Source organism: Engystomops pustulosus, chromosome 6 (genome assembly GCF_040894005.1).
Source record: "Engystomops pustulosus chromosome 6, aEngPut4.maternal, whole genome shotgun sequence".
NCBI classification, from domain to species: domain Eukaryota; kingdom Metazoa; phylum Chordata; class Amphibia; order Anura; family Leptodactylidae; genus Engystomops; species Engystomops pustulosus.
Genome location: NC_092416.1, coordinates 31,544,631 through 31,572,480, shown reverse-complemented (window position 1 = coordinate 31,572,480; position 27,850 = coordinate 31,544,631). Strand labels below are relative to the sequence as shown.

Sequence of the window (27,850 nt, the reverse complement as noted above, 5' to 3'; positions counted from 1 at the left end):
TCTCGATGATTGCTGTTATTGTCAGCTTCTATTGGTAAGGAAAGCCGGAGCAGCTCAAATAGCCGTCTGGAAGCAGCGAGAGGAACTGGCTAAATTGTTCGTTATCATTTCCATCTTAAAGCTTGAAGTCTAATTGAAGTGGGAGGGAACTGGTACTGAGTGATACCCATATATAAAAAAAAAAACTTAGTGGAACTTGTAAAGCTTAGAGAAAATACACAGGAAGACAGACATTCTGCAGCAGCAACTACACGAGATCACTGCATCCAAATATACTATAGAGTCATAGAGAAATATGAGGTCAAGGACAACAGAACCCGGCAGAGCAATCTGATTGTACCATCTCCAACACTCACCTTCTGAGAACCTGAGAATCCTTGGCTGATTCATCTGAAAGCAGATTGAGTTCTAAGACAAAATAAAAAGGTAAGGAAACCGCCGTTTCTTCGTTTTTAATTTAATTTATACACAATTTGACAACATTCTAATATTATATTATAGATCAGTGATGGCCAACCTATGACACGCGTGTCAGTGCTGCACGCATAGCCATTTTCAGTGACACGCGGCCGCCGGAGAGTTAAGTTTCATCCTCGGCTCCTACACAGCCAGGTGCAGTAGCCAGGAGTCTGAGAGATTGTCCAGCACGTTGTAATAAATAGATGATGTGGAAAATCCCCATATACTGCCATACTTTAGTACATGGTAGGATCAATCACACAACCTAGGGTTAAAGTACCCTAGAAGTTAAATAATTATACATATTTGTTATTTAAACTATAAATATCACAAAATTATGGGGTTTTTTTCTCAAGGTGACACACCACCCGAGTTATGCTCGGTTTTTTGGCGAATTTTGACACACCAAGCTCAAAAGGTTGCCCATCACTGTTATAGATTATTGTATGGAGTGACTAAAACAAGTGAATCGAAACCAGTGTTGATGAAGGTATCAAAACTTTATGGGTAGAACTATAGACTAACCCAAGAATCCTTCAAATACAGATTGATGATACATTGCGTTATATATTTTTATTTCCATAACTTATCCATCTTTGTTCTGTATTGACTTCCGAGTTGTCCAGTTTTCACATTTATGGGATTGTTTGATTTATCTTAGAAGATGACGAGTCTTTTCCTTTTTTTTTTTTTGTGACTCTTTTTTTTTTTTCTACGCCGGCAGGGAAGCAAAGTTTTTGTTTTTTTGGAAAAAATGTGTGATTTTTTGAAGCAATTACATAAAATTTGTGACTTTTAGAAATGGACTCTAAAGATGAATTCATTACAACAAACTTTGTTGGAAGGGGGTGGAAAAGCCGCAAATCAATGCATCAAAAAATATGACTTCTATGGGATAAAAATAGTAACCATGAGGATCCATTGAAACAGATGGCATACTGGAAAAAATGTAATGTGAATAAAAAATCTTGCGTCATAATTTATCTTATCTCCCTTTTTGGTTATCTATTAATGGATTCTCTGGGCATTTTGGGAGATTTGCACAAAAAAATCTTACTTCTTCACCAACCCAAGTGAAGTTTTCCGCAACTCAGTTTCCTTTGTTGCGCCATATTTATATTTAGTATCCAGATGACATTTTTTTTTAAAAAAGTCAAAAAAATTTGCGCAATTGGGGCAAAAAGTTGCAGGTTTTTCCTCAAAATACTCCACTCCCCTGATGGCGTAGGAAAAAACCTAGAAGATGTTGCTTAAGACTCAGATGCCAGATGTATTGCCCTCTAAGATAAGTCAAAGAAGCCCAAAATCCCTCCAAAAAAAGACAGCTGGACATTTTAAGACTAAATATAAATGACCCCCATGTGTGAATGAATCCATTCACATGAAAAAATGTCAATTTATTTATTTCACCATTAAAACTGGCGCCCAGTTGGTTGCTTTGGACAACTTCACCACTTTTTCTTTGTTCAAATTTTAATAGACAGTCAAAAACATTAACACAACTAGCAGATTATTTATTTTAAATAAAAGAGCAGAATGGGATTTAAAAATTAAAAGTAGCATTACGTACACCCTTAGGTTACATTCACTTGAACGTAATGGGGACCCATATCGGGCCACACCATTTGCGCCCAGTGAAATGAAAGGGGTGTATGCTACTCATATATACGGCCATTTTCATACATTCGTGTAAATGCAGCGTTAAACAGTCCCGCGTCGCTGCCATTCCACTGCTTCCAGGGTTTCTACTTACTGGTCCTTTCACTTAAAAAGTTCCAGTCAGGTGGATGTGGGACACTAAACCATCTACAAGACCTTAAGGCAGAGTCGGCTCCAGGTTTCAGTAGACCCCTGGGCAACAGAGCCTCTGTGGGCCCCATGTTGTAGCATTAAAAATTCCCTAAAACATTCCTTAAAACAGTCCCCTTATGGATATTTTACATAAAGCCCCCCCAAACCCCATGGATTCATTAGACAGAGCCCCTCTCAACCCCATGGATTCCTTATGTAAAACCTTATCTGGGCCCCCCAGTAGCTATGATAATGGAAGATGGCACTCAATCAAATTTGAATAATAATTGCTTTTTATTTTTGTACAAATCCACTGAATATCATGACATTTGGGTCAAAATGACCTTCTTCAGATGCGGATTGTACTTGTAAAAAGCGCTTGTTAGGTAGGAGGAGAGGAGCGGTGGACCTCGGCTGTATGGCAGCCACGTTCTGGTCTCTGTGTCTGCCATACAGCCGAGGTCCAGAGCGGCGGACACCGCTCCTCTCCTCCTACCTAACAAGCACTTTTTACAAGTACAATCCATGATATCAGTAGATTGTCATGATATTCAGTAGATTTGCACAAAAATAAAAAGCAATTATTATTCAAATTTGATTGAGTGCCATCTTCCATTATCTATGCATGAACAGGGCTGGGACCCTAGTTTGGCACCATCTACTACACAAGGAGTGCTGTGAAATTCCTGTTATTTACCCCAGTAGCTCTGGGCCCCTGCACTTGCCCGTGTATGTCCAGTGCTGGCGCCGGCCCTGCCTTAAGGACCTGTGGTTTACTGTCCAAAATCACCCTGTGTGAGATCTATCTGTGGACATAATAGGAAAACATTTATACTTACCTAGATGTGAGTTCGATGAGGCCCATCAGAGTCACATCTGGAGCGCTCAATGTTGGAGCCTCCTTTCGCGAGGCTTGCACAATGAAGCTTGGGTGTACTGTGCCCTCTTTACTCGCAGTATTGTGCAGAGAGATAAGAGCTCTGGGCCAAGATGAGAAATTTTAATAGGGCCATGGGCAGAGTTCATACAGGGCAATATAGGACAATAAACCAGACCAAATCAACTTGACCGGTTCCCTTTCATAGTTGGTCGGGGGGGGGGGGTGGCGTCGAGCTTTGACTTTCTTCTTTTTCAAAGAATGTTTTTTATTTTGTTTTTTTTCTGGTTTCTTTGAATAAAACTTGTTAATATTTTGCAGGCGGCACAATGGTGTCATCCCTTGCATCTCAAGAGATATCCATGGAGCTAGATGAAAATCAAGTACAGTTCCATTCCCATAGTAATGAACAACCCGAAAAGAGCCCTGAGGATCCTCATCTGATCAGCACCACGACGGGAGGGATGGAGAACTCCTGCCACAGCTGCCTGCTGGGTTTTGGAATGGTTACCCTGATCATTGGCATCTCCACCACAGCATTATACTATGCCAGCGACACGCATGCTATAGTCCTCTCCGTTATCGGGCACTCCATCCTAGGGCTGGGCATCATCTCCATCATATTCAGTATTATGTGGCGCTACTATAGGAAGAAGAGAAAGGAACGGATGAACGAGGATTTGGCAGAATTATTTTATGAGAATCAGCAGAAAAAATATCGGATATAATGAAAAAAAGGCTAATATCATCACGACAAAGGCTACAATTGGATGCAATAAGCGTAATATTTGCTCCATTCATTTCTTCCATACTAAAAGCTTCCCCGCAAACATCAGCCACAAATTTCTGAATATAAATATCTGTCCCCATTCTCATAACATTCGGATCTCTCAAGCTCAGCTGCTGTCCGGAGCCAAAATTCAGTATAAACAATGAGATACTACAGCATGAATGGGGATATATCATGCCTTACATTCCAGACTATTAGAAGACCCTTCCTCGGGGTCAATTGATGAAAATGGATTGATTCCTGGGGTACCTACCCGGTGTGAGACAAATGTTCCTGATTATATAAGGCGGAGGTCCTGTATGAGTGACGCTGCTCTATGCAAGGACCGACAAAGACTCTTCTCAGCTATATTCATCGGTCTCATAGGCTGAATAGGATGGGAATGCATGAGACTGAATTTTGTGGAATATTAATTAATCTGTTTATTATGAATTATGTTTTATTCTTTATTTTATAGATTATTAATAAATCTATATTAGGCTATATTCATTTGTGACTGTTTGCTGCTATAAAATTTGCTAAGATTGTAATATGTCTTTATGGTTATATGTTTATTGATGGAATCCACAAAATAAAATCCATCTCATCCAATCATTAGCAGGGCTGTAGAATAGCTATAGGATTGGGAATGTCTCACCAGTTATCACATCCACATGTATTTGGTCTACATGTGTCATTAGATTCCCTGGTCTTTATTTTGTAAATTACTTTAATTTTGCATTAGTTGTTTTTTAGATTGTTACTCACAGTGTGTGATATTCCGAATAAAGCAGATATTGGGGCACATTTACTTACCCGTCTGGCGGAGTTCACATTGTACGACGATAATGCACTGTGCCGTGATTCACTAAGATCGTGCGCCCGAGATCCTGCATGTGTCGCTTCCCCGCTCAGGTCCCCCGGAGTTCACCTTCTTCTTCCTGGTACATGTAACTGCATTGTCTTGCAACACAATTTGAAAGTTAAATCCTTCGCTCAATCCGAATCAGTTGGATTGTCCGATGGCCACGCCCCCTGATTTCTGTCGCAAAATCATGAAAACATGGGGAAGTCAGAGGAAAGTGCATCCGCGGACACTTAGGCTACATTCACACTGCCGTTGCCCGCCCGTACCGTACCGTAGCGGGCAACGGCAGTGTACGGGGAGAGGAGGAGGAGGTGAGCGCAGCTCACCCCCGCCCCTCTCCATAGCAACCTATGGCGCACGGCCCCGTATTACGGGAAAAGATAGGACAGGTCCTATCTTTTTCCCGGGTACGGAACGGTACGGTGCCGCACGTGTGCTGCACTGTACCGCTCCCGTAGGGTGCCGTGCGCCCATAGGAGTGTATGGGGGACGTATATCGGCCGTATATACGTCGGCCGTATATACGTCCCCCATACGTTCGTGTGAATGTAGCCTTAGTAAATAAGCCCCAACCATAATTCATACTCCTGATGTCCTATACAAAACACAATCTTAAGCTTTTCTCCTTTTTTTCTTCTCTGGTGCAATTTCATTTTTGTGCCACAATTTGTGACTCTTCCACTGACCTAGAGGACAAGCTTTCAGTGTTGTATCTTTAAAATCTTTAAAATATCTTTATAAAATAAAACAGTCACAATTTTGAGGCAAATAAGCTCCATTCCTCAGCAGGTATAGGCAAAAGTTTCTATGCTATTGGGTGCGGTATTCCTTGGCGTTTGCCGTCTCTGTGATGCGGTGCTGGTGGGGACCCCAGCACCAACCTGAGTATGGGTGCTGGGGGGCTGCTGGGTCTTGGTCCCTCCTGTTGTTGTGTTAGAGCAGCAGTGGACGCCATATGATGTAGCACCCAATAGCGTAGGGACCAACTAAAACTATGTCCCCGTGAAGTGGTTACTGGGCTTATGATCAAAATGTAAGTAAATGTAGCCTATAGCAGTAATAGATCATTGTATGATATGTGTATGTGCCATCCAGATCTTTATTTCTCTCAGTGTCGGATTTGTAAAAAATAAAAATTAAAGGGCATTTACCACCGGGATGAAAAACTGTATGCAAATGAGGGGCTCCAGGCTCCATTAACACCCCTGGAGCCCGTTAGCCTCATTTGCATACAGTCCTGCATCCTGGTGGTAAATGCCCTTTAATGTCTTTGTTGCAGATTCTGAAGCCAATAATTTTTTCATACTTCGGTGTTTTGCAGGGGAGCTGGCGTTTTTATTTCTACCATTTTGATGACAGTATGACCTTTTACCCTTTATTCAAATCCAATATTTGGACATTTTCCGTTACTGGGTTCGTGGCACTTTGGGACACAGTAAATTCCTAACATGTTTATGATTATTCATATTTCTGATCTAGGGAAAGGGGGGGGGGGATTTGAACTTAATTTTTTTAATTAAAGGCTCAAGTAAAGACAAAATGTGTCCTGAATCTGATTGGATGCTATTATGTTGCTCTTTTAATTTGAAACAATAAAGAAAAAAATTGCTCCAACCTCGAGGTTCCGGGGATATCTTTTACCTACAGATTTGTACATACATACAGGTGGATGATGCAGAGATGGAGTTGTCTTTAGAAAGAATTATGTCTTTAAGGGGATTGTCACATAAAGACCTTTTACATCGTCATATCCCATTGATCAGCTAAGGGAAGCTACGTCTCACTACACATTTTATACAAATGTAGACTGACCGGACACGTAATCTCTCCATTCTGCATCAACAAAGAGGAAACCCTCCTGTTTGACATTCCTGTGCCCTGATTGGACTAATGGAAAACAGAAGTGAAAAATAAATAAACAGAACATTGTGACAAAAATAAAAATGCAATAAAGTAACATTAGTAGAAACTGAGCCCTCCCACAGTGCACGTATGTGACACACCAGCCAATGGGTTGTAGGACATTCAATATTCAGGCTATTCTGGTAATACAAATGAACACAAGTTATTGGGGCACATGTATCATAGTTTTTCAGCTGCTACTTTTTCAAGTTTCCTGAAGTTGTCCTACTTAATCATTGCAATGTATCTTAAGTTTTTCCCCTTTGTGATACATGCGATGAGTTGCCTGTTCAGTCTCACTTTTGTGACTTTTTAGTCCCAAATAGTAGTTTCCCAAAAGTAATTCTGGGTATAGCATTTTCTCTGTTTTGGGACTTATTAGTTGCAAGAATGGGACAATTTCGGAGCACAAAAGTCGCACAAGTTGAACAAACATCTGGGCTACAAAGATAAATCCGGCCACTGCGTTATATCATGGAGGCAGCTGGCTTTGGTACGCTGCTTGATTCTGTACCTAAAAAGGCTCAAACTGGGAAAACTTTCACAAAAAAAAAAGAAAAAGAAAGAAATAGAAGTGATACATGTGCCCCAATGAGTTGTAACATCAAGCCATTATATAGGCAGATTTACTAATAGTGACTGGCTAGTCTACCTTTGCACCTCCTAGAGGCGGCCTTAGGCCACGATCACATGTGCCGCCAGTGTTGAGAGTCATAATGCAGTGTTAGCACACGGGGGGCATTAAACATTCTGAATGGACGCTGGCTGCTGAGTTCACACCCAGGGCTGCATTGCTGGGAGTTGATTGAGAAGCATTGCAGTATCTTATCCCTGGAAAGTTGGGTGGTTCATAATGCAGCTCAGCACTTATCTTCGCTGTGGGTTAAGTGATGCAGGGGCTAGCCAGCCAGCTATTAGGATGGGGTCCAGGATCTGGATAAACAGCTAATCCCCAGTTCACTCAGGGCTGGTTACACTTTCTCCTGCTACCCAGTAGTGGATTATAATATAGGCAGTTTGGGTGGTTGCCCGGGGCCCAAGCCTTCTAGGGAGCTCATTGCCACCTAAAAAAAAACCCAAATGTTATTATACTCAGAAGGACCCAAATCCACATGTACACAAGAGCCTTTTTAGGACATTTGAAGGTGCTCCTAAGGTCCTGAAACCACAGGTTGAAAGCAGGCAAAAGAGAACCATCCTCCATTCCCAAAGAAAGTTTAATTCTAGCACCATATGTAGGAAGCGATTGCAGACTTGTAGGGGCTATAATTCTCATACAGCCCAGGGCCCATGGTAGCCTTAATCCACCCCTGCTGTGACCTGTAGTACTACTGTCTGGATCTGAATCTCTGAACTTGTACTTGAGCCTGTATACAGCCTGAGGTGGTCCCCTGAACCCCAACACCAAACCCTGAACTGTGACCTGTACCTGACTCTGTATCCTGCCAGATCTGGAACCCTGTACGCTGTTCCTGACCCGTAACCCCATTTCAGAGTCTGTATCCTGTACCCTATGCTTATTCCCCGATACTCTGAACCTGAAACCTGACTTTTTAACTGTTTACAGCCTGAGCCAGAACCTTAAACCCTATCCTGAGTTGTAACCTATATCTGACCCTGTATTCTTTCCGATCTGGAACCTTGTCTGGATCATTGAACCCCAGCCTGTTCCAGAACTCTGAACCTATTATCCTGTCCGATTCAAAACCCTGTGTACCCTGAACCTTTTCGGAACCACAAACCTTATATCCTGCCATAACCCTGCACCTGTCCGGAACCCTGTGTAGCTGACTCTATACTGTCCGCGCTCGTGGCTGTTCCTGGAGATCCGTACCTGTCCTGAACATCGTTCTAGTGTCACCTCTCTGTCTATAACCCAAAGTCTTTGGAATGTCAACCAGAAGTCCTTGTCCTTTAGGATTTTTCAAGTCTTGTTAGGTAGGTGACTGGGTTGTGGGTGATTTTGGGACCTGCACTCCTTGCTGCACCAACACAGCCATTTATTATTTTGTCCTAAAACTCGCCCTAGCAAGATTTTAGAATTAGACTATTTACAAGGGATTCTTCAAGAACAGTGGTGATTGATGTAAGACTTTAATCTTGTGTCAGGAAGGAAATGTTCTGAATGTAGAGGTTTATTTGGTCTTTCTCTGGGTGCAAACAAAGCTGTAACGAATCCCACACAACAAACATCTCTCTTTTATCTCACATTTCTGAAAGCCCCTGCTCTGCTACAGATGGATATGGTAAAAATAACTACTAATAAATTACAAGTGCATCATTATGGGCTAATGTGGTCAGAATATTGTACATAGTTTTTTCTACATTTCCGTTTCGTATTGTGAACCACCACATATCTATGCCACCATTTTACGGTACATATAAATAATTATTTATTAAATTTAATTTTTCATTTATTCTGTGGCGATACCACATTTCTACATTTTTTTTCCTGCTACTTTTGCGCTTTATTTTTTGTTGTAATATTCTGGGAACTTGAGGGATGGGTTGAGTTATTTTTATGGTTTCGGTTTTCTTGTTTATGTGAAGCCCCATGTACTGCAGATTAGGGAATTGTACTTACCCTGGTAAACTTTGTTATTGATGTCCAAATCCTTTAACCTCCTAGTAGCCACCCATACGGATTTCTCCGTCGGTCACTTAGGGGCTTAGGCTAGGCCGATGGGTTTCTCCGTCGGTCTAGCCTAAGATCTGCACAGGGTAAGAGGAGTGAGTCGGTTGCCATATGATCCTGCTCTAACTGTCCGGATCGGAATGAGTTCTGATCCGCACTGTTTAACATGTTAGATCCCTTGGTCAAAATGGAAACATTGGGGGTCATTTACTAAGGGCCCAAATAGTTTTTTTTCCGACGGGTTATCCAAATATTTCCGATGTGTGCTGATTTTCCCTGTATTGCCCCGGGATTTTGGCGCACGCGATTGGATTGTGGCGCATCGGCGCCAGCATGCACGCAACCGAAATCGGGGGGGGGGGGGCGTGGCTGTAAGAAAACCCGACGGATTTGGAAAAACCGCTGCTTTTTTATAAAAAAGTGTCGCTTGACATGCACTTACCTGCAGCCAGAGTAGGACGGTGAACTTCAGTGCACTCCGACGGAATTCAGCGCAGCAGCGAAACACCTGGTGGACATCGGGTGCACTACCTTAGTTAATCGCCAGAAGACCCGAATCCTCTGCAGAGAACGCGCCGCTGGATTGCGACAGGACCGGGTAAGTAAATCTGCCCCATTCTGTGCGATAACGTGTTTCTCGTACCTGAGGCCGCATCCACCCATGGGATTTTGAAACTAAATCCAAAGGCTTCATGCAAAGGAAAGGAAAAATTACCTCCACAAGTGATTGCAGATGGAGCCGTTGGATTGCAACCGAAATGCCCCATGTGAACATTGGCTCAGGGGCTCTGCAAACTTGTCTCAGGGGCTCTGCAAATGTCTCCTCAGTAAAACATTGACAGTGCTCCTTCCCTTCAGCGCCCGTCATCTGCCCAGACAGCGGTTACATCCACATCCTCGTATGTCGTACTCGTATGTCCTCGTACTCAAAAGAGTAAGCGCATTTGGACTGAACAAATTGGCGACATCCGAATGAGATGGTAAATCCTCACGTGGTCCTTGTGCAGTGTGACGAATGAAACAACATTGAAAAAACACTGGAAGACTTGTGCGGTATTATACTATATAATTTCTAAAATAACATCGACATTTACACTGTGATCCTCTAACTGTGAGTTTTCTATTTACTGCTCCTATACCAGTGGGTTTATTTACATTGTGCCACTATGGCTGTTTGACAAATTAACTGTTACGGATATAAGGTCCTATATTCCAAAAGCACGAGCCTCCTGGACATTGATTTATTTAGGTGTTCATTGGAACAAACTGCGCACAAAATAGTTTTATCTTTTTTATTTTTCAATCATAACTCTACCAAGACACTTGGTATAACTGAAATATAATAAGAATTATTTATATATCGCACACAGATCCCGCAGCGCTGCACAGAGCTTACCAAATCAGTCCCGGTCCCCAATGGGGCTCATAATATAATCATCCTACCAGTATGTTTGGGAGTGTGGGAGAAAACAGGAGGACCTGGAAGAAACCCACACACACATACAAACTCTTTGCAGATGTTGACCCTGGGACTTGAACCCAGGTCCCCAGTGCTGCAAGGCTGTAATGCTAACCACTAAGCCACTGTGCTACTTTAAACTCCAGAACCTTCACTTACCCTGCATCCAATGTAGGGTTTTGTCTGTACACAGTAATTGGGAGAGATCTGTCAATCAGTTTATGGAAGGGGAGGAGAGAGGGCATATCATGGATACCATTTAAATCTTTGCGTGTACCCCATCGAGCAGTAAGGATAGGAAATAACTATGTAACTAGAATGCCCCTTTAATCCATTAAGTCAGTGGGGACAATGGCATCTCACAAGTTTAAAGGAAATCTACCATTTTTAAATGTACTCAAAAACAAAAATCTTAGAAACTACGTGAAAACGTCCGGCACATGAATTTTTTGCATCAACATCAATAAAATGTAGTAAAAAGCAGTTTATATGGAAAATGCACTTTACTTACATGGGAAATTCCTAAGAATACTTCAAAACTTTGAGTGGATAATGTTCTATCTCGTGGGATTTATTCCTAGGACTTACTCCACCCACACAGCATTTGCATGTCTCTAGGAGTCTGATAATACAGATTAATAAATCTCTTCCCTCAATAATATTTCAGTGGGATGAGACCCTTCACAGAGGATGAAGAACCTGTTCCCATAAGGGCACTGGCTTTTGGAAAACTTCCACTGCTGTTTCGTTATGCAATTTTTAGAGGCAAAGATACAGGTCTCAGTAGGCCCCTTTGCAGTGAAATCACGTGAGAACTGTCTCCTGTTCCCTAAAATATTCCCTAGTTTATCATTCCAAACAGCCGCCTCATGGTTACTTTATATAAAGCCCCCCTATGGAATCATTATATACTTCCTCCTCAACCCCATGGATAATGTACAGCCATATGTGGACCCCCCAGCAGCTCTGGGCCCTGGCACTTGCCCAAGCATGCCCAGTACCAAAGATGCAAGTGGATCCAGGAACAGCAAGATTTTAGATATATTCTTTTTAATTGTATTTTAACCCTTAAATTATTATTTATTACCCTCATTTATCACCCACTTATAGAAATCCATGGGTTTACCTCCAAAACAACCCCATTAAAGGAAACCTACCATTTCAAATGGTAGGTGTAAGCTGTAAACACAGAGCACCAGCTCAGGGTGACCTGGTGCCGGTGCTTAGTTTCGTTAGTGTTAAAACCGCGGTATCGCGGTTTTAACACTTTTTAAACTTTATAGCAGAAACTGCTTTGGCGCTGCGTGCGCACGATCGTGCGCGCACCTACATAGGAAATGCCGCAGGCGTTGCGCGCAGCGCCGAAGCAGCAGCTTCTGCTATAAAGTTTAAAAAGTGTTAAAACCGCGATACCGCGGTTTTAACACTAACGAAACTGAGCACCGGCACCAGCTCACCCTGGGCTAGTGCTCGGTGTTTACAGCTTACACCGACCATTTGAAATGGTAGGTTTCCTTTAAGATGAATGGAATTGACTGAAGCCTCTGCACCATATGTAAATGCACCTTAATAAATTTCGGATTCCTGCCATGCTGACATTGTTAGATGTTAAAAATCTCGGCTCATGTTCCCTTCATGTTTCAGTACACTTCAGCACTAAGTACCATAGGTCACACTGACCCAATGAAAATAACGTCACTCGGGGTTGGCATCACTATCGCACACAGTCTACACAGACTTGGCAGGAGCCGGTCGTGTTTTTAATGAACAGTAGAACATTTGGGAGCCTTTGTTATGCCAGCGTTGGATAAGCTTATCAGCAGAGGGTACGCGGTCATGCTAAGAGGTCACGGTATTGTTATACTGTCCCTGGATGTGGTAAAGAAATATATTGTGAAGTCTTCAAAAGACAGGATGTCTACAGCAATGCCGGGTGGGTAATAATACTAGAGGAGGGGAACTTCCTGCTCCCAGAATCTCAAATCCACCTGCTTATAATATTTCATTCATGCAGGAGGGGACTGAAATCCACAAACTATTACATTAGATATGGTTCATGACATTACTATAAGCCAGTGGTCTCCACCTGGTGGTGGTCCAGCTACGACTCTCATTATGTCTACAATACTGTAGGTACAACATCTATGTATAAGGGGTGTAGACAGTGTAGACTTGACTTCTGTGTGCCCCTGAATTGTCTCGGGGTACAGCTATAGAAAGATGGGGGACACAATCTAAAAAGGACTATATTTTTTGGCCGTCATGTTGCACTGGAAGCTATTGACCTTGTACAGTCAATATCGGCACAGGTTATGGATCTATTACATACTAGGTAGGTGGTGGCTGAGTTAGATTTCATTCACATTATGGGGGAGTTATCAGGACTTTGGTGCCAGTTTTCTGGGTACAAGCTCTAAAATAATCACAAGTACCAGCAAAGTGCCATTCATTTTGGTAATTACTCCCTTTAAGCCAACTCCATGCCAAGTGGACGAGAAATGACATGGCAGGATGGCGTGGGGTACCTCTGTAGGGTATACATTTGTACTCTACGTATCCCGGCCATCAGATACAGCAGAAGGCCGGGACAGCATAAGTCTGTATTTATGTTCAGCATATGACAAAAATTTTGCAAAATAAGATCAAAATAGAGGGGCAAAGATGGTGCGTCTCTTAAAATGTATAGTTCTCCTACCTACATTCATAATAATGTCTCACAGTACACCTCCCAACTTTTGGCCTAGAGAAAAATGGACTTTCATAAACCCCACCCATTGTCTGCCCCTTGCCCCACCCACAAACATAGTATAGTATCGACCTTAATGGCCCCTACATAGTATAATTCCTCCTTCCAGCGGCCCCCCCCCCCCCCATGGACCCATATAATACAATCTCTTTTTTCCTTCCTTTACATGTGTTCCCCCACTTCTATTTATCTCCCCAACCTCATAATGCCCAAGCTTTCTGTACTCCTATCCCCCTCTCCTCTTCCCCATCCTCCTCATATTGTGGCCTCCTGTCCTTCATCCTCCTTTATATTGGATGAAGGGGTATAATTGGGGAATCTACTGTCAGGATCTACTAAAAATGGTTCTAGTCAGAGCCCTCGAGGGAATGGATGCAGTGATATGAACTCCACTGCCAGGCACTGCCTTTCAATAAGACCAATTATTTCAAATCATGGTTTCACAGCATATGGAATATCCAATGTTATTTTCATTTAACCGGATTTGTAGCTGGAATTATTCCCATTTTCAGCATGAAATTCATGTAGTGTGTACTGACCTCTAATGGTGTCCTGCTGGAAGTTCAGCCTATAACATGCCCAACGTACCAAATCAGTGAAATCGCTTTCTTCAGGGAATAGTAAACTGATAATGAGATTTCCTATGCACCAGATGACATAAACATAACTGCAAAGCCAAAATGATGGTCTATTAGTAGAGAAATATTAAAAGGAACCTGTCATCAACAAACTATTTTATGGTTATCGCGTTTTCCAAAAGCCCATAACAAAAGCATATGTGCTATTGTCATGTGGGTGGGATGTGTAGATCAGATAATATAGGCATTATACTAAAGTACCTTGGCTCCCTGCCAGTGTCCCCCCCTGAAGTCCTGGGCGTTGGCAACTCCTGCAGCGATGAGCTGAAGTCACCGAGAGGATGGAATTCGGCGTGGGGGCAGATGTGATCCAAGAGCACAGGGCCGGTGCCAGCACTGGGCATACCTAGGCAAGTGCCTCCTGGGGGGTTCACATAAGGCTGTACAGAAGGAATCAATGGGGTGAGGGGACTGTATCTAATGAATCATAAAGGTATGAGGGGGGATTTAAAGGAAACCTACCACGGATCTACCTATTAAGGTAGATTGGGTGGTAGGTGCCTGTATTGTACGTCCCCATGTATCTTTTTCTAACTTTTATTGCCCTAGTATGCTAATTTTCTAAAGAGGCTATGGGGGCGTGGAGTACTCGGAGCTTAGGCTACACGGCGTGGCTACTCCACGCCCCAGTAGCCTCCTTTATCCTCCTACCCGCATATCTTTGACTGCGAAGCTAGAGTTCTGCGCAACCGCAGTAGCTCCGGAGAAGTGACCGTGCAACCATGGGCCTGCGTTCTGCGCATGCACAGAATGCCGGCTTCGCGGACGAGGGCGAGCAGCTCCTCGTAGATGCGTGCCTAAGACATGCGGGTAGGAGGATCAAAGACATGGGGATGTGAGGATTAGCCCTTAATAGGTAGATCCGTGGTGGTAGGTTTCCTTTAAATATAATAATAATAACCATGAGGGGGCTGTTTGGTATTATAAACCAGGTAAAAGTTTAGGGAACAGGGGACTGCTTTAGTTTATGAAATTTTAATGCCACCATTTGAGTTCACTGCAAAGGGGTCAACTGAGGCTCTGTCGCCCACCATATGTTGAGATGTGGGGTCTTCTGGCCGTTAAAAAAAAAAAATCTTAAATTTGCACAAAAATAAAATGTACAGAACAAAAATGCAGATAATTCAGGGGATAGATTGCAGCTACCTTTGGAGACAAAGGTTTGATGGCCAGCAGGAGGAGAAAATGAAGAAAAGGTACAAACACACAGAGAAGACAAACAGTTCACCATTCACCCCTCAACAGGCCTCCAAGCAACAAAAATTAGGAGGCGTCCTGGCTCTGAGATGCAAATTGTGTCGCACACTCCATGTTAAAGGTGCACCACAAAAAAGTAGGAGAACTCGGTCCAGTGCGGGGAAGCGACAGATTCATGATTTCTGGTGCACGATCTTAATGAATGTGTCACACCGAATATTATACAGGGCCAAGGCACTTTTAGTGAAGTAAATGTGCCCAATGGGGCATTCGCGATCCAGCGGCGCGTTCTCTGCGGTGGATTCGGGTCTTCCGGTGATTCACTAAGGTAGTTCCTCCGCCGTCCACCAGGTGGCACTGTTGCACTGAAGTTCCCCGGAGGCCCGCCAGAATGCCCTGAAATTCACCGGCCTATTCCTGGTGAAGGTAAGTGCGAGTCCCGCAAAATTTTTTTTTTTTAATGCGCCGGTTTTTCCGAATCCGGTGGGTTTTTGCTCGGCCACGCCCCTCCGATTTCCATTGCGTGCATGCCGGCGCCGATGCGCCAAAATCCAATCGCGTGTGCCAAAATCCCAGGGCAATACAGGGAAAATCAATGCAAATCAGAAATATTCCGGTAACACGTCGGGAAAACGCGAATGGGGCCCTTAGTAAATGACCCCCATTGAGTTCTATATTCTGCAAAACAAGTTAACCATAGAAAAAGCTATAGGTTTAAAACAGGATGTGCACATTAAAAATATTAATTTTAATCTATATCAATAAGCCCACGCCACATGATCTAGTTACCATGCTGGATTTTCATGAAGTATGTCTAATTTAGTTAGACATAGTAGGAACAGCTATACATGCAGACAGGGTGCGAGTATTTTGTAATTCCCCTGATGATTGCATTAATAAACCTTGCAAGGTACAGCTTTGGGACTGTCCTTCTCAGGACAGGAGCATTTGGGGAACCAGGTCATAAATTGATTGTAGGGAATAATACGCACCTGGATCGTTTCCCAATGGTTCAGGAACCTAAATACAGAAGACTGGTGAGATCCAATCTATTTTTTCTTGTTTTCCCTTGATGACGAAGCCACTATTGGGGTTCTGTATTTTGGTTATTGCAGAATATGAGAACGAAGCTCTGCAACTAATGAAATTTTGTCACTGAGATACTTGAACTTATAAGCAGTGACAATTATCTATGGCCCTAAGTTGTAAGTGACCTGCGGTTTCTATTATCTGGTTCTGGTGACTGGTCAGTCGATATGCACTTTATGTTTATTGTCTCATATTTTATTGATATAGATTAAAAGTTATATTTTTAACGTGCACATCCTGCTTTAAACCTATATATGAATTGTGGATGTGTTAATAGTTTGGTGATTATCTTTGACTGGTAAATAACCAGTTTCACTGGCTTTCCTTAATTGATAGAAAATCTCTACAAATGGTAATCACCGTAATTGTGGTGACAAATAGAATAAAGATAACATGTTATTTTTATTGTACGGTGAACAGACCTAGAAAAAAAAAATTAAAAACTCAAAACCAGAATTAATGAGTTTTGTAAAATCTCATTATTAGCTATTGAATCCCCCTAAATCAGGTACAGGCGGTCCACTACTTAAGAACACCTGACTTACATACGACCCCTGGTTACAAACGGACCTCTGGATGTTGGTAATTTATTGTGCTTTAGTCCTAGGCTACAATAATCAGCTGTAACAGTTATCACAGGTGTCTGTAATGAAGCTTTAGTGTTAATCCTGGTTCTTATGGCAACCCAACATTTTTAAAATCCAATTGTCACAGAAACCAAAAAAGTTCTAGCTGGGATTACAATGATAAAATATACAGTTCTGACTTACATACAAACTCAACTTAAGAACAAACCTACAGACCCTATCTTGTATGTAATCCGGGGACTGCCTGTATTAGAAAAATGGATCTCATCATGCAAAAAATAAACATTTTGAATAGAGGCTCCTTCCCTTCTATGCTCGGCCATGTGCCCATGCAGCAGTTTACCACCACATATGGGGCATCCTCATACTCAGGAGAAAATGGGTATCAAACTTTGTGAAGTCTTTAGTCATTTAATACATTGTAAATGTTTACATTTTTTTTACCAAAATTAATGTATTCTCTAAAAATAATTACCGTATATACTCGAGTATAAGCCGACCCAAGTATAAGCCGAGGTACCTAGTTTTACCACCAAAAACTGGAAAAACCTATTGACTCGAGTATAAGCCGAGGGTGGGAAATGCATTGGTCACAGCCTCCCAGTATATAGCTGCCAGCCTCTGCCCCAGTATATAGCCTGCCAGCCCCTTTATGTATATAGCCTGCCAGCCCCTTTATGTATATAGCCTGCCAGCCCCTTTATCTATATAGCCTGCCAGCCCCTTTATGTATATAGCCTGCCAGCCCTTTGTTGCCGGTAAAAATAATAATAAACTTACTACTCACCATTCCGACGGCCCAGACAGCTCCTCTTCATCTTCATGCCGCAGGTCCGTGGCAGCTCCGTGGCCGCGCCTCTTCTGTCTTCATGCCAGCTTAAGGCCGCAACAGCGCCGTGCGCACGGCCTAGCTCCTTCCTTGTCCTGCCCAGCTCCCCACCTCCATCATCTCAGAGCCTCAGCATCATAAGAGAAGCAGGACTGCTGGGGAATGAGGAAAGGTAAGTAACAAAGTTTTTTATTTTTGTTTAATACCCAGGAACAGGGGGGTCACAATATGAGGTAGGGTGGAGGACAGGAGGCCACAATATGAGGAAGAATGGAGGACAGGGGGACACAATATAAGGAAGAATGGAGGACAAAAGAGCACAAAAGTAAAGGGAGGGTAAAATTAAAGGGGTTATTATATGTTGCTGAGTTGCATTAGGGAGTATTATATGAGGTTTTAGGGGTAGGTTTGTCACAGGTAGGGGCAATATAGTTATACTATGTTTGGGGGCGAGGCAAAGGCAGGACAATGGGCTTGGTTTCTAAAAAAGGGAGGAACTTTTTGTCCCTCTTTCTCTAGTCCAAAAGTTGGGAGTTATGCTCAATAATGCGTATAATAAGGATAACATGATAAATTAAACAGTGAAAATAAAAATTCTGGCGGTGACCGGTGAACGCCTTTACTGCTTCAGCATAACAAGACATTTTGGACAATAGCTTCCCTACCCAACAGAAAAGATGATACTGCTCCCCCTGCTGGCAGACAGCACTCAGTATATTCGTGTTTCCCTGGACTGCAGCTGCAGCATCTAATCCCCAATAAATCTTTAGGTTTATACCAGTGGAAGCTCTTTCCCAGCGCCTGCAAAAAACACAAAAAAACTATTATCAATGTAAGGTCAAAGGATTCATTTTATGTTCTACTCCAAACGCTTCCCCCTAACTCTGTCTGCTGTAATTTCACACAGTGAGAGGGGGAAATCCTCCTACACAATGTAAAGGCCTGTAAAGCTGCCGCATGGAGGGGCTCTGGGAACTCCCCACAGAGCCCGTCTGAATCATTAGAAAACTTTTAAATGTTAATTTTAGAAGGAAGGAGGCCATGCATATGAAATATAAGAAGATTACCAACAGTGCCTGGATCTATAAATAAGTAACCCTGGTATTTTAAGGCCTGAAGGGCTCCTGGGGTGTTACTAGAGCCCCTCCGTGCTGCAGATTCATAGGCTGTCTAGAACTTTCACTTCTATTTAATGAAGTTATTATGGAATTTAAACATGTATCCCATTTTTAAAAGTATTCCTCTTTGCCCCATCCCTTAGCATAGTAAATTGATATCTTAGGAGCCCTGAAGGGTTCAACTATAGGGCTTAGGACTGTGGGGAGGGATAGAGAGGTCAGTGGCAGGTCAGTGGGTTTTGAAGGGGGCACATCAGGTGGGAGATGATTGGTGATTTGGACACTGCAGAGGAGGGGCAGTGTGGAAATATAACGGACAAGGGGGCACAGGTTAAGCTGTCTTACCGCCCCCCCTCCCCAATTGGTAACGGCTTTATGATGTAACTGTTACTGTTATTAGGGTACAGAGGCCTTTACTAGTGTCATAGCTGGTCGGGGCATAGCCTTCGGGAAGAAGGGGAAGGTTGGAACCTCATGCTTAGACTTTTGGGCAAGCTGCACTTGAGAAGAATGGCTGAAGAAGGATTCTGTTTAAAGGGCAAAGTTCCAAACAGTCATGAAAGTTATTAAAGTTAAATTGTATTGGTTTAATAAAACTGTGGCCACCCCACAGCACGTCGTGGTAAGGTGTTTATTTGATATGCTATGCCTGCCAGGTGGTAATGGGGTCAAAATAGTCCCTGCAGTCTTACTGGTGGTGTACACCAGCGAGTGTGCTCTTATACCAGTACTTCACATGGCGTTTTTGGTCGGTTTTTAAGGATCCGTTTTTCCCAATTATCTTAATAGATAAACAGGTTGTAAGCAGCCAAACGCATGGTAAACGGTCCAAAATGGTCAAAAAACGGATGCTTTTTTAAATGAACTGAAAACGCATGCTTAAAAACGGACCAAAACCCCTTACATTGTGAAGCAGCACCTCCCCCTGTGTGCTCACCACTGCCGAGATCACAGGGAGTACAGGGGGGAGGGCGAGATTGAGATGTGCTGCTGCAGTGTAACAACAGCCTATGAAGCCCGAGCACTGAGTTTATGTAACACACCCATAGCCCTTCAGACTCATTAACATAATTATAAAAGTTGATATTAGAAGGAAGGAGACAATGAATAAAAAAATATAAGAAGATTCCCACAGTCACGGTGCCTGGGTCTATGAGTAAGTGTCCCTGGTTTATCATGATGGGTTTTGATGGTAGATTTCCTTACATATTACATTATATGCTTGTACCGCCTTCACCTGTCACATTGCTGTGTGTAGTCTCCTTCCACCATCCTGCTGTTCCTGCAGTACACATAATAGTCACACATACGGGGACCCCCTCAGCGCCCCCTAGCAGCGACTGCTTAGTGCTTGCGCTCATGAGACTTCCCGAGAGCCGGGTTTGGTTGTGTGACATTCCTATTTCATGACTGTTATTACTCTGTACTGTCTTATTTTATTTGTATATGTTCCCCAGAATCTGTGAAGTGCTACGGAATTTGATGGTGCAATATAAATAAAGATTATTATTATTGGTTGCACCGTGTTGTGGGGTGACAGTACAAACCTGTTTTTGGCCATAGGACACGTGTGACTCAGCATAGACATCAGTGTAGTGACGGCGTCTCATTTGTGTCTAATTTATTTCTTTACTCCGTGTTGTGTATCCAGTATCACAGCTGAATCACAAGCAAACCGCACCCGAAAATAGTCACACAACAAGAGTGTTAACCATTTTTTTGGCTATGTGATTTGCTGTCACATGACCGAAGGTGCCGTGTAACCCCGGCCAAATGGGTCACGCGTATCTAAATTTATTTAGAATAATTAGAAAAATCATAGTCCAGTACTGGCTGGGGAGTCACTAGAAATGTTTGTCCCTTCACAGGTTACTGATCACAGCACCGTACACTGTATTGTGGCTCTGCATGGTATTGCAGCTCAGTCCCATTCTCTTGGTCGGGTCTCACCTGTATCCAAAGTGAATATTTGAAGTCGGTTTTGCTGTAATATCCACCAAATTTATCAATAATCACGTAACGTTGTGTGTAAAGCAGTGTGAGTTGTCTAATTAAAGTTTCTTAACCCCTTACCGACATGTGACGTAATATTAGGAATGTGCCACAATCTGATCGCGTGCGCCAAAATCCCAGGGCAATTCAGGGGAAATCGGCGCAAATCGGAAATATTCGGGTAACACGTCAGGAAAACGCCAATCGGGCCCTTAGTAAATGACCCCCAGTAAGTCTGAGGCACTAGTAGTTCCTGGCATTAGTGGTGGTGAGCCGGCCCATTCGCGTGAACGACGTGAGCCGGCTCACTAAACCCCCCGCTTAAATGAGGAGCCGTTCAGGAGCCAAAAGAGCCGGTTCTTCTTAGTGAGCGGAGCCTAATGAGCCAGCGCACTGAGAAGAGCCGGAATTCCCATCACTAATAAGTGGCTGTGCCAGCACTGAAGGTGTGCTGCTCACTCTCCTTGAGATAAAACCCAGATGAAGGCCGGAGGCACACGTGGCGTTTTGAACCTGTTTTTGGGCCATTTTTAAGCAGCCCGTTAAAAAAAAGCATGTTTTTTTTGAAAATGCATCCATTTTTGAACAGTTTTAATTAAGATAATTAGTAAAACCGGTCAAAAACGGATGCGTTTTTTTTTTTGACAGACTGCTTAAAAACGGCCAAAAAGAGGGTTCAAAGACCTGAGACCCAGCAGTGGTTTTTATACTCCCCCTGGTCAGGTGGTAGCTCCTCTCCAATCACACTCCAGGTAACATAACAGCCACCTCATTGGATAGTTACATACACCAGTTAACTGTTGCCTTGCCATACAGTATCTACAGCTGTAGTTACACTATATTCTGTTCTAGAAACTTCCTAGAGGGTTCATGGCTCCCCCTACCCCTAACAGCTCCTAACCTGGAGAAGGCGCTATTTGTAAGTACCAGTCCGCCTATGCATTGGCAGGGGGGTTGCACAGGTTTTTATGTATATGTGTGTATATATAACATATACAAGTCTATGTGATATACAGTTGCCAACCAGGTAGAGGATATATATATATATATATATATAGACGTATATAAAGAGCGTTCATTATAAGATTCTCCACATACATCTGTACACACAGCCGCGCATCTTGTAATGAGCGCTCGTTACGTCACGGTATCGGAGGTGTAATATGGTAATGGCCTCACATCTCTGAAGTCACCACCTCGTATTGTGTCTTCCCTGCGCCCCCGTCACCAAGCGCCGTCCGTTACCAACCGAAAACCCCCCTCCCTCTCGCCCCCGCGTCACTTTTTGCTACATTCAAACCGACCAATCAGATGCGCGTTATTCCCCCACGTCACGCGCGGCTCGCGACCCCTCCGCTCACCATTGGACGCCGCGAGTGTCTGTCACGCCGAGGGCGCGGCAACGAATGAAATTTTGTTTGCGCGCTCCGCCATTGGCCGGCGCCGTGTGACGTCGCGGAGCCCCGATAGGATGGTAAGGACGGGTTTGAAGTGGGCGTGTCCAGAAGGAAGCGAAGGTTATATGAAGGGGTGTCGGTGGGCCGTGGGGGCTTAGTGCCGAGGCTAGGAAAGGAGGCCTGGGTGTCGGGAGACCGGGCGACAGTACAGGGGAGGGCCCCGTAAGCTAGAACGCACATAACTACGTCAGCGCTTCTGTGTAGAGACTAGGCCCCGACTTGGCATCAGCGTCACATCTGTTTCCTCGTCACCAGCTGATACCCAGGCCTACCTTTCCTGATTGTCCGCGGCGGAGCGTTACCTGTTCACATTAGGAGGGGAGTGCGGTACCGTAACGTATTGCGGCATGGTAAGTGTGTACTCAGGCCTATGGGATATGTGTGTGTGTGGGCAGAGATCCAGCGTCCTCCATTGTCTGATGCATCTGTAGCTGTGCCCGGGGAAGAGTTACCGGACACATCTGTCTAGGGTCCTGTTCACACACAGCAGATGTAACCTGTTGTCATATGTCCGGTATAAGTAATAGTCATGTATTTCACCTGTCCAGCTGGAAGATTCCCACTATCCACAAGTGTCTGGACGCATCTTAAAGGGGTATCTTAAAGGGATCTCCATTACAGAAGATCCGTTCTCCTCCATTCATCAGACCCAGGGTTCTGGAAGTTTGTCAATCTCAATAGTTTTGTTTTTTCTTGTCTTTTTATTTGCAGAATTCAAACGTTGAGAACTTGCCCCCACATATAATTCGTCAGGTTTACAAAGAGGTCTCCACCCTGACGTCGGACCCTCCCGAAGGCATCAAGATCATTCCTAATGAAGAGGATATCACCGATGTACAAGTCAGCATCGAGGGACCCGGTCAGTATTTATAGGGAGTCATTAGTGGGAGCACAACCTAATGTGGAGCCTGAGTAATTCTGGGTCATTTTTATGATAATAATCCTTGGTTATTCCTCCTGGATATTGACAATTGAGTGTTCCCAGGATCTTGCCATAGGGCTGTCATCAGAGATTGGACAGTGACTGGTTCTGTGAACACTAGAGATGAGCAGTTTGGATTAGGCGGCGCACCCCAGGTGTATTGCCGGACAAACAGGCAATCTGGCAAATTGCTGCCCCTTGTTACTAGCCAGGGGGTGTCCCTATGCCATGGCTGGGGGCTGGCAATACATTTCATTTGCGTGGCCTAATCCAAAAAAAAAAACTACGGGTCCGCTCCTCCCTAGTAGGCGCCCCCCAAAATGGTAACACCCAAGTCTCTAGTTTTGCATTTCCAGGAGGTTTAACAGAGGGACTGAATATGAGTTATAGAAGATAATTGTTTGTGTTACTTAGTTTTCTGGAAAGATGTCTGATTTTACCCCACTATGTCTAGATCTCTAACTTACTATTACTTGAAGCTTCCACATGTTCCCCCTCCCCTCTCCATAGACCCTTATGGAATGCAGCACAGGACGTTTGTATGTGAGTTGATCAGTGAGGGAGAGAGAAAGTAACTAAGTGTAGTTACTGTATTTTACCCAGGGTCAGGGACAGCAGGGGTTCATCATTGACCCAGAAAACCCCTCTAAGCAGGTCACTTTTGAAGGCCCTTTTCCCATGTCTGCCTGGTGCTGATCCGCCGCCTGTTGGTTTCTTTATTTTTTTCCGCAGAGGGGACTCCATACGCAGGAGGGATTTTCCGAATGAAGTTGATCCTGGGCAAAGATTTTCCAGCCGCGCCCCCCAAAGGATACTTCCTTACCAAAATCTTTCACCCGAATGTGAGCAACAATGGAGAGATCTGTGTGAATGTTTTAAAGAAGGACTGGAAGGCTGATCTTGGCATTCGACATGTGTTACTGGTGCGTAGAAGCAGTTTTTTGGCAATGTTGCTGCTATTTTCAATAATTTTGGTTCATACTTGGGTTCTACTGCTTTTAAAGGGGCAAAGGGAACACCAATGTCAGTGTAAATGCTAACTAAGGCCATGGTAAATTTGATCATCCTTAAAGAGGACCTGTCACCTAAATTTTCGGCACTAGGAGCTGCTTACTAAGGTAAGCATCTCCTAGTGCTTGTTCAAACGCCGCAGTGTTAGAGTGATAGCGTTACCGGAAACCTCCGGTAACACTATCAAACACTGCGGCGGGGTACAGTGTAATCATCGGACTGCTTGCATGATGTATTCATGAGGGGGCGGTCCGAGGCGCTGCCTCTTCCCCGGACCTCCCCGAGAATCACGGCCCCTAGCCACGCCCGCCCCCTCATGAATACGTCGGACAGCTTTGCGAGCCGTCCGACAATTGCATTGTACCCCGCCGCAGTGTTTGCACTAGGAGCTGCTTACTTTAGTGCTGATAAATTGGGTGACAGGTCCTCTTTAAGATGCAGGTCCTAACTGTCTGAGCCATCCCCTTTGGAAGGAGTTATTTTACCTGCCCACAATGCTTGATCGATGGAGTTGGAGACTCCTGGGACCAACCCCAATTATGAGAATGTAGACTCTTGTACTCTTAAAGGACACCTGTCTTCAGGTCTCTGCCTCTAGTCCTGTCACTACTACCTGTTGGTGCAGCTCACAAGGATCCCATCCCAGCCTTTATCTAGTCAATTCATACATTTATCATTGTAAAATCATCTTTTATTTATGTAAATGAGGCTGGTCACATGGTCATAGGCAGTGATGTCACCCCTGTTACCCCTCCCCTCTCCTCCCCTTGCTCACGTTTGTGTGTAATGTATAGTAAAGCATTGCTAGTGTCTGTGCTTTATCTGCTGACATGCTGCATCCTCCTAATACACATGTGTGATACACAGACATCAGCTACACAAGTACCTGGCATGTTCTGCTATAACATGGCTGCCTGGAGCTGTTGTATCTTTCACATACACACACAGGCTGCAGGGGGCGCCAGCACCATGAGGCACATGGAGGAGCCATTACACCGTTATACCTCACACCATTATACAGGCTGTCAGTCAAGCACTGGGGGTGTGGCTGTGCCTCCCACTCATGAATAAGGTGGACAGCTTGAATATGCTAATGACTCATTAGACATCTCAAAGATCATTTGCATACAGCTTTAGGACCTCATTGCTTAGGTTTACAGGCATGTAGAGGGACAATGAAGGGATAGAGGCAATGCTCTCTAATGGCAGTTTATGAAAATATATTTAGTTTAGGGGGTTAATTTGCCTGATGGTTCTCTTTGAAGGACATCTATCATCAGATTTACTGATGGTAGATACCCTCAACGAAATGTCCCTTACCTTATCCAGGGAATGATCTTGCTTTTTTTAATTCTTGCAGTCCTTTATTTAGGTATAAAATATGTAAATAAGCCGGATGACATCACCGGAGCGCCTCTTTGCTCCACCACATCTATGGCTCCCACTGTTCTTCGTCCGCCCGCAGACAGTGACGTTGGCCGGAGTGAGATCATTCACCGGACAATGTAACAAGCGTTTCCTTGAAAGCCTCTACCATCAGTAAATCTGGTGGTATATGTCCTTTAAATGAAATCTAGCATCAACATCCATCATGATAAACCAGGGACAATTACTCATAGCTCCAGGCACCGTGACTCTGGTCTTCTAAAATACTTTTAAAATTATGCTAATGAGCCAGGACATTTACCAGAGCTCTTCAGTGATCTTTCTTCACGGGCTGTTACAGTGCCTTCTTCTGGCTGCTGTAATCATAGTGGGAGGGGGAACAGTGTAACAGCCATTGAAGCTGCAGCTTAGAAGGGCTCTAACACCCAAAAGAAGGCTTTCTGGCTCATTATCAGCATTTTAAGTTAATTTTAGAAGGGAGGAGGCCATGGATAACAAATATAAGATGATTGCCACAGTCACGGTGCCTGGATCTATGAGGAAGTATCCTGGTTTACCTTGATTTTCATGGTAATTTCCTTTAATGAATGTAGCTGACCATCCTGTGTATCAATTCCTCATACTCCTTCTCTGTTGAACTGACTAGTCCAAAATCCTGTAAGTGTCTGCAGTCGGATTCATTGAAGGAAACTTAATTTTTCTGTGGTAATGAATCGGTCAGTATGTAGCGCTACAGCCAATTATACTATAAAATAAGTCAATTGTAAAGTAATCGGGAAAAACCTTTTTTTTTTTTACTTATTTTTTTTTCCCCCTTGAAGACCATAAAGTGTTTGCTGATTCATCCGAACCCGGAATCCGCGCTGAATGAAGAGGCCGGCCGCCTCTTACTGGAAAACTATGAAGAGTATGCATCCCGTGCGAGACTTATGACTGAAATCCATGCCCAGGGCTCCTCTTTGCGGGGTAAGGATGCAACAGACCCCTGCTCGTCGGCATCGGCCGCTGTGGCTGCCGGGGATGGACCCATGGCCAAGAAACACGCCGGAGACCGCGACAAGAAACTGGCAGCAAAAAAGAAGACAGACAAAAAGCGAGCGCTGAGGCGACTTTAAGTGGAAGTGTCAGGGGAGGGCGAAGTGGAGAGTGAACTTTTAAACCAGGTAGGGAAGGGACTGTGCAAGAAAGTTTTGAGGGAAGTAATAAATCCATATCCTTTTCCCCCCTTTCTTTTGTTTTTTAAAGCCTGCTTTTGTTAGTTTTTTCCAATCTAAGTTATTTAAATTATAAATCTAATAAATACATTTTTTCATAAAGAAATTTGAGTTTGCTTGAAATTTTTCATGTTCCTTGTAAGAATAATTGGAAGTGCACAGAGGTAGTTTTGGGGTTCCTTTAGAAAACAGGAGAGGGGTGTTCAGTGCAATTCCAGCTAGCAGAGAGGCTTGTCTATATCCTGTGATGTTATACTGTGCTGAAGCATCATGGGATTGATGGCAAAGCAGAAAAGAAAAGAAATGCAAGGTCTCAAAACATGGCTGCCTAGGTTACTATTGAGACCTCTAGAGATAAGGGGGTCACAAAATATTCCATTCTCAGTGATTAGTTGGATCTTCCATGTACATGGCCATATTGTCCATCACACCATGAGCGAGACATAAACTATAAAGCCTATTTTCCTATTTTCTCCAGTATTTTTGTTCTGTATGCCCCATAGAAGACTATGGGAACATAAAATAGTTTCCCTTACGGTTGTGCACCGTATGATTTTGTATATATGTGCATTATCCAGGGTGACACAACCACTGGGAAGTACATTCTGTCACTCAGCCATCCTTTGCCAGCCCACTGTATTTTATATGGATACGGTGAGATGACATGTGTGCACAAACCACTGAAAAATATCACTACAGCACTGTGGGGCTCTGGTAATGCCCCCCAGGTAAAACAGAAAAATTACTAAAGGACTTTAACCCCTTTACACTCCACGCCATAGCTGTACGGCGCAGGGTGTATGAAGAGGGCACACAGGTTGAGCCCTCTTCATACACAGGTGGGGTTATTTGCATATTGCAGCAAACCCCCACTGCTAATAACCACGGTCCACGCTTGCACTGA

General features: G+C 43.7%; 1 protein-coding gene and 1 long non-coding RNA gene across 6 annotated transcripts; one reads left to right on the top strand and one right to left on the bottom strand.

The window, feature by feature from the left end:
- Positions 1-22,238, bottom strand: LOC140134821 (uncharacterized). 4 transcript variants are annotated; one of them, XR_011856410.1, is made up of 6 exons: positions 22,136-22,225; positions 18,512-18,647; positions 14,046-14,173; positions 6,577-6,651; positions 4,713-4,938; positions 3,230-3,770 (listed from the first exon to the last, which is right to left on the bottom strand). It is a non-coding gene; the product is annotated as an uncharacterized lncRNA (long non-coding RNA). The 4 variants fall into 4 exon arrangements; XR_011856408.1 differs by lacking the exons at positions 4,713-4,938; positions 6,577-6,651 and adding an exon at positions 1-408 and having other exon boundaries at positions 3,090-3,770; positions 22,136-22,224; XR_011856409.1 differs by lacking the exons at positions 4,713-4,938; positions 6,577-6,651 and having other exon boundaries at positions 22,153-22,238.
- Positions 22,239-22,317: 79 nt separating this feature from the next.
- UBE2S (ubiquitin conjugating enzyme E2 S) lies at positions 22,318-27,052 on the top strand. 2 transcript variants are annotated; one of them, XM_072155486.1, is made up of 4 exons: positions 22,318-22,430; positions 23,125-23,272; positions 24,068-24,258; positions 26,554-27,052. In XM_072155486.1, exons 1-4 carry the CDS (start codon positions 22,428-22,430, stop codon positions 26,845-26,847), a joined length of 636 nt encoding a protein of 211 aa, XP_072011587.1. In that variant the 5' UTR covers positions 22,318-22,427; the 3' UTR covers positions 26,848-27,052. The 2 variants fall into 2 exon arrangements, with proteins under 2 accessions (XP_072011587.1, XP_072011586.1); XM_072155485.1 differs by lacking the exon at positions 22,318-22,430 and adding an exon at positions 22,445-22,763.
- Positions 27,053-27,850: the final 798 nt, after the last annotated feature.

Excerpts from the sequence above, each read along its gene's own strand:
- UBE2S (XM_072155486.1), top strand. Across the intron at positions 23,273-24,067 it reads AGTCAGCATCGAGGGACCCG|AGGGGACTCCATACGCAGGA; the intron begins GTCAGTATTTAT and ends TTTTTTCCGCAG. Across the intron at positions 24,259-26,553 it reads GCATTCGACATGTGTTACTG|ACCATAAAGTGTTTGCTGAT; the intron begins GTGCGTAGAAGC and ends TCCCCCTTGAAG.